Below are 6633 nucleotides of genomic sequence, written 5' to 3' on the forward strand. Positions count from 1 at the left end.
GACAGACAGGTGCAGTCAGACAGACAGGTGCAGGCAGTCAGACGGACAGGTGCAGGCAGACAGACAGGTGCAGGCAGTCAGACGGACAGGTGCAGGCAGACAGGTCGGCTCACTGCTCAGCTGGATCCACGTCTCTCAGACCGATGTAGACCAGATCCCGGGCCGAGACACACGGCTGCATCCAGGAGAAGTTTGGAAGAGCAGGAACCTGTGAGACAGAGATCAGGAGGACAGTTACTGGTGAGAACCAGGAGGCGGAGCTTAGCTATGACCTCAGCTCACGCAGCAGGTATGGCAGGGCTGAGGGCGGAGCTTAGCTATGACCTCAGCTCTCACAGCAGGTACAACGGGGCTGAGGGCGGAGCTTAGCTTTGGCCTCAGCTCACGCAGCAGGTATGGCAGGGCTGAGGGCGGAGCTTAGCTATGACCTCAGCTCACGCAGCAGGTACGGCAGGGCTGAGGGCAGAGCTTACCTTTGGCCTCAGCTCACGCAGCAGGTACGACAGGGGCTGCCCGTGGAGGTTTCCTGTGTACGAGGTGAGCGGCGTGTTGACGTCAGCGTGAGCGTCGACCCACAGGACGCTCAACTGTCCGACGGCGGCCGAGTGACCGTGGATGGATCCGATGGCGAGACTGAAGACAGAAACACAGACTGAGGTCTCAGACACGCTGTCTGGTTGACCGTGTCTCTTCCTGTCGACCCACCTGTGGTCTCCTCCCAGCATCACGGCCGTGTGGCCGTCCTTCTTTACCGCCTGCACCGCCTCCGACAGCCTCTGGTTGGCGCTGCCCACCGCCCTCACCCTGTTCGAGCCCCGGACCGGCTCGTCGTCCGTCAGGTCCTCAAAGGCTAGGTTCCCATAATCCTTCACTGCGCAGCCTGAGCAGAATAAATTATAATATGAAGCAGGAAGAACAGATGCAGCGTGTTCTGAAACACGACGGAACATTATGTTTCCTGTCATTTCCCAGAATGCCCTGGGGGTGTGAACATTAACCGTCTGTTTGAGTTCAGCCTCAGGATGAACTTTAACATCAGATTATTCTGATGAAACTTCTGCAGGGAACAGATTTACTTTAAACAGTGATGCATTCGCTGACCCGTGTGTACCTGTAAACACACACACCTGCTCCTGAGTGTGTTATTGGAAGATGAAGGTAATGTTCCAGGAACGATCAAACACACACACACACACACAGGACACAGGCAGGACACAGTGTGTGTTTATAAAACATTTAATGGACACTGATCTGACTCTGACCTGAACTAACCTCACACCAACACAGGCAGAAATCTAAAACCTTTTAGATTTTTTATGTTTTAATGAAAATACTTTAAAACCTTCAGTTTATCTCAGTTATTATGGAAATCAGCTGGACCGTCAACCGAGTTGGGCTCGACTTGATAAAATCACGACCTGGAACTTGCAGAACAATGACTCGGCTCCACCTCAGCAGATGAACTTGTCTCCTTGTCGAGTGTCCATCAGTCTCACGAGTCTTTGTGCTGCTTCACGCCGAGTGTCGTTATCTTGACTTTAACAACTTTTGGCACTATTTAATGCGGTGTAGGAGTCATAGTTTAACTCGGGTTGTGACAGATCTAAGTTTTAAATGACTAGTTTGGACAGCAGGAAGTGACCATATAAGGAGAGGAAGGTGGAGCTAACAGTGAGGTTTACCAGCGTTCATCAGTCATTCAGCAGCATTCAGCAGTCATTCAGCAGTCATTCAGCAGCACTCGGCAGCATTCAGCAGTCCTTCAGCAGTCATTCAGCATCATTCAGCAGCACTCGGCAGCATTCAGCAGTGTTCAGCAGCTTTCAGCAGTCTTTCAGCAGTCATTCAGCAGTCATTCAGCAGCTTTCAGCAGCACTCGGCAGCATTCAGCAGTCATTCAGCAGCACTCTGCAGCTTTCAGCAGTGTTCAGCAGCTTTCAGCAGTCATTCAGCAGTCATTCAGCATCATTCAGCAGCATTCAGCAGCATTCAGCAGTCATTCAGCAGCACTCTGCAGCATTCAGCAGCTTTCAGCATCATTCAGCATCGTTCAGCAGCTTTCAGCAGTCTTTCAACAGTCATTCAGCATCATTCAGCAGCACTCGGCAGCATTCAGCAGTGTTCAGCAGCTTTCAGGAATCATTCAGCAGTCATTCAGCATCATTCAGCAGCATTCAGCAGCATTCAGCAGCGTTCAGCAGCATTCAGCAGTCATTCAGCAGCATTCAGCAGCTATCAGCAGCTTTCAGCAGTCATTCAGCAGCACTCTTCAGCATTCAGCAGCTTTCAGCATCGTTCAGCATCGTTCAGCAGCTTTCAGCAGTCTTTCAGCAGTCATTCAGCATCATTCAGCAGCACTCGGCAGCATTCAGCAGTCATTCAGCATCATTCAGCAGCACTCGGCAGCATTCAGCAGTGTTCAGCAGCTTTCAGGAGTCATTCAGCAGTCATTCAGCATCATTCAGCAGCATTCAGCAGTCATTCAGCAGCATTCAGCAGCGTTCAGCAGCATTCAGCAGTCATTCAGCAGCATTCAGCAGCATTCAGCAGCTTTCAGCAGCTTTCAGCAGTCATTCAGCAGTCATTCAGCAGCACTCTGCAGCATTCAGCAGCTTTCAGCATCGTTCAGCAGCACTCTGCAGCATTCAGCAGCATTCAGCAGTCATTCAGCAGCATTCAGCAGCGTTCAGCAGCATTCAGCAGCTTTCAGCATCGTTCAGCATCGTTCAGCAGCGTTCAGCAGCTTTCAGCAGTCATTCAGCAGTCATTCAGCAGCATTCAGCAGCATTCAGCAGTCCTCCAGCAGTCCTTCAGCAGTCCTTCAGCAGCATTCAGCAGCGCTCAGCAGCTTTCAGCAGCTTTCAGCAGTCATTCAGCAGCACTCGGCAGCATTCAGCAGCTTTCAGCAGTCATTCAGCAGCGTTCATCAGCTTTCAGCAGCATTCAGCAGCATTCAGCAGCTTTCAGCAGTCATTCAGCATCATTCAGCATCATTCAGCAGTCATTCAGCAGCGTTCAGCATCATTCAGCAGCTTTCAGCAGCTTTCAGCAGCGTCCAGCAGTCATTCAGCAGCTTTCAGCAGCATTCAGCAGTCATTCAGCAGCACTCTGCAGCATTCAGCAGCTTTCAGCATCATTCAGCATCATTCAGCAGCGTTCAGCATCATTCAGCAGCTTTCAGCAGCTTTCAGCAGCGTTCAGCAGTCATTCAGCAGCATTCAGCAGTCATTCAGCATCATTCAGCAGTCATTCAGCAGCGTTCAGCAGCTTTCAGCATCATTCAGCAGCGTTCAGCAGCAGTTCAGTGCTGACCCCACAGAGCGCCTCCTGCTGTTTATCACGATGAACTCGTTGTTTTGTGTCTCTGGGTGAGAACGGTCGGAGGACGTGTCCCCGGGTGTCCTCAGGACATCCTCATGGTTCTGTTTCTGTGCAGCGGCAGTAAGCATGCTGAGTCATGTTTCCGTCAGCTGAGGACACTGAAGCCACTTTTAACCTGTGACCTCTGACCTGTGACCTCTGACAACACCTTCCAGCAGAGGAAAGTAAATGTTCTTAGAACGCAGCACGTCTAACGTTACTAAACAGTTTCAAACTTTGTTTTAGTTTTAGGAACAGATCTAAAGCATGAATTAATGTGCAAACTGAACCTGCTGCAGAGTTCATCCATTCATCCATCATCCATTCATCCACGGACTTTTATTCATCCGAATATACAGCTGCGGAGCTGAAGTAATCAGAGTAAAAGTACTCGGCTCCTTGTGGAGCCGGGACAGAATGTCCCCCTCACGGAACCGAACCTCCAGCCGAACTAACCCTGCTGCTGCAGCCGCTGCAGGAGTCCCGCTGCTCGGATCCGGTCGGGTCCAGTCTCCACCCCCCCTCTGTGCTGAAACACACACACACATACACACACAGGTTAACTGCGCGCACACACACCTGTCCTGTCCCCTGTCCCCTGTCCTCACCTGTCCCTTGGAGAAAGGAGCTCCGATGATTCCAGCGGAGCGCTGAGGAAGAGGAGGAGAAGGATGAAGGCTCCGTTTGAGCTGCTGCAGAGTCCGCGCGCTCCTCATCCTCATCAACTCTGAGCCAGGAGCCCCGCGAGCCGCTCAAGAACTGCGCGTGACGTCAGCAGGCTCGACCTGACGGCCGTGACGTCATCAGCGGGCAGGTTATGTAAGACAACAAACCGGCTGCTGGTGCCGGAAGTTCAGCTGTCTTCTCCTCCTGCAGACCTTCAGCTGTTTCAGCTGTTTTAGCTGTTTCAGCTGATGGCTGTAAGATTTCCCCACAGAAATCTACTTCAGCTACTTTATTTGTTTTTTAGCTACTTTTAGTCAAACTTCTGCTACATTAGCTTCTGCTAATAAATGTTCAAAATTCTTTTTCTGTTTTCTGACAAATGTTTTTATCGTTTAAGATCAAGATCATTTTCAGAGAAACTCTGACACAGGTCAAAGGTCACTCATGAGGTCAGGTGATGAGGGGGTCGCCGGATTCCTGTAGTCAAACTGAGGACAGAAATCTGAGGCATCATTTAAAATATGAAAACAAATAAAATAAACATTAATTAATGAAACTTCGAGAGGCAGATTTAAACTGAAAGCATAACAGTGACAGTAAGGACCTGAACGCATCGCAGGAAACTGTTTAAACAAACAGGCTGAGATGCCTTCAGGAACAGGCTGTGATGCGTTCAGGAACAGGCTGAGGTGCGTTCAGGAACAGGCTGTGATGCGTTCAGGAACAGGCTGTGATGCGTTCAGGAACAGGCTGAGGTGTGTTCAGGAACAGGCTGTGATGCCTTCAGGAACAGGCTGTGATGCCTTCAGGAACAGGCTGAGATGCGTTCAGGAACAGGCTGAGATGCCTTCAGGAACAGGCTGTGATGCGTTCAGGAACAGGCTGAGGTGTGTTCAGGAACAGGCTGTCAGTATGTTTGAAGTAATTGAAGTTTTAATGATTTGAAAGCAGAAAACCTAAAATCTGAGCTTCATTTCCTCCAGTTTAAGTGTTAGTTGCAGTACCAGGTTCTGTCAGTGGACTTAACTTTATTACAGAAATATGTTTTTAGAAAATGTTTTCAGCAACACTCCGTGGACGAGGACAGAGGACAGAGGACAGAGGACAAACATTAGTTTATTAAATCTGTTTAACACATTTTTGACAGAATGTAGAAAACCAGTCAGAGCATAAAAACGGATCCACATTCAGTGTTTTTCCATGTGGAAACATAAAAACACCTGCTAGTTACAGAGTTTTCATCCAACGTTCTTCAGAACCGAGCAGAACCGAGCAGCAGAACCTGAGCTCCACACTGACCCCTGCTGGACGGCTGCTGGAATCACATCATTAATTAAATCCAAACATGTGGAAGTCGTAAAAAAATGAACCTTTATTTAAGTTTCACACTTCATCGGAACAAAAAGTTCTGTTCGTTCTGCTTTTCTGCAGAACTTGTTAGAAGTAGCTCTGCAGAGGTTCTCCCAGGATGTTCTCCATCTCCTGAACCACCTTCTGGACCTGCTGCTCCACCTCCTCACACTCATCTGAAAAACAAACCATCAGCCTCAACACAACGGGTCAGGGTGAACCAGAACCAGAACCACTCCTGCCACTGCCCCTCACAGACACCTGAAACGGATCAGAACAGAACCGACTGATCTCACCTTCCATGAGTTCTGCCAGGAACGGGATGGTCTCCGGCAGCAGAACCACGTAGTTCTCCTTCAGTCTGGATGCCAACTCCATCAGCATGACGAGGGAGGAGAACCGGACCTGGGGGGGGGGGGAGAAAGAGGAGGAAACAGTCACTGAGGTGTCTATAAATCAAATTGAATTGATTCTGAATGAAAATAATCCTGTAGTTGGTCTCGGGACCTGCCAGGAGGTCTCTGGACCTGCCAGGAGGTCCCTGGACCTGCCAGGAGGTCTCGGGACCTGCCAGGAGGTCTCTGGACCTGCCAGGAGGTCTCTAGACCTGCCAGGAGGTCTCGGGACTTGCCAGGAGGTCCCTGGACCTGCCAGGAGGTCTGTGGACCTGCCAGGAGGTCCCTGGACCTGCCAGGAGGTCTCAGGTCCAGCTTACCTTGGGGTCACTGTGCCTGGTCTTCAGGAGGATCTGGTAGTTCAAGGTTTTCCACTGAGAGTCATCGGCCAGAGCCACAGAGAACTGACCCACACAGGGAACCAGGTGCTGAGTGACCCGGTTCTGGTAGACCTGTGACCCACCCAGACAGTTCTCCAGCTGCACACAGACACACGATTGGTTAGGTTCTGTTTGTTTGAGCCGCAGAGCTGGTCCTGATGGACCTGCAGACTCCTCACCTGGTCCACCAGCGGAACCAACAGGGCATCGGCCCGGTCCCGGTTCAGGAAATTCTGAGTGTCGTACAGGAAGATCTTCTGGAGACAATCCAGGACCAACTGGAGCAGAAGACAGTTCTTCTCTTCGGACCGGTCCGAGTCAAAGATCAGCTCGTCTGAAACAGACAGGAAGTCAGACCGTCAAACAGGAAGTTAGACAGGAAGTAAAACAGGAAGTCAGACCATCAAACAGGAAATCAGACCATCAAACAGGAAGTCAGACCGTCAAACAGGAAGTCAGACCATCAAACAGGAAGTCAGACC

The 6633-nt window shown here is 50.4% G+C and overlaps 2 protein-coding genes across 4 annotated transcripts in view; both read right to left on the reverse strand.

Annotated features, from left to right (window-relative positions):
- arg1 (arginase 1) overlaps window positions 1–4128 on the reverse strand; it is a 6559-nt gene extending 2431 nt beyond the window's left edge. For both annotated transcript variants that reach the window (XM_017438530.3, XM_025002069.2), the window contains exons 1-5: window positions 3969–4128; window positions 3817–3889; window positions 706–880; window positions 474–633; window positions 114–208 (exon numbers count right to left, since the gene is read on the reverse strand). In XM_017438530.3, coding sequence (XP_017294019.1) covers window positions 114–208; window positions 474–633; window positions 706–880; window positions 3817–3889; window positions 3969–4082 — 617 coding nt within the window. In that variant the 5' untranslated portion in view covers window positions 4083–4128. The remainder of the gene's footprint in view (window positions 1–113; window positions 209–473; window positions 634–705; window positions 881–3816; window positions 3890–3968) is intronic.
- Window positions 4129–5124: 996 nt separating this feature from the next.
- Window positions 5125–6633, reverse strand: part of heatr1 (HEAT repeat containing 1) — a 25790-nt gene continuing 24281 nt past the window's right edge. For both annotated transcript variants that reach the window (XM_017438541.3, XM_017438540.3), the window contains exons 42-45: window positions 6331–6485; window positions 6092–6250; window positions 5673–5781; window positions 5125–5552 (exon numbers count right to left, since the gene is read on the reverse strand). In XM_017438541.3, the coding sequence (XP_017294030.1) occupies window positions 5464–5552; window positions 5673–5781; window positions 6092–6250; window positions 6331–6485 (512 nt within the window). In that variant the 3' untranslated portion in view covers window positions 5125–5463. The remainder of the gene's footprint in view (window positions 5553–5672; window positions 5782–6091; window positions 6251–6330; window positions 6486–6633) is intronic.

Source organism: Kryptolebias marmoratus, linkage group LG17 (assembly GCF_001649575.2).
Source record: "Kryptolebias marmoratus isolate JLee-2015 linkage group LG17, ASM164957v2, whole genome shotgun sequence".
NCBI classification, from domain to species: Eukaryota; Metazoa; Chordata; class Actinopteri; order Cyprinodontiformes; family Rivulidae; genus Kryptolebias; species Kryptolebias marmoratus.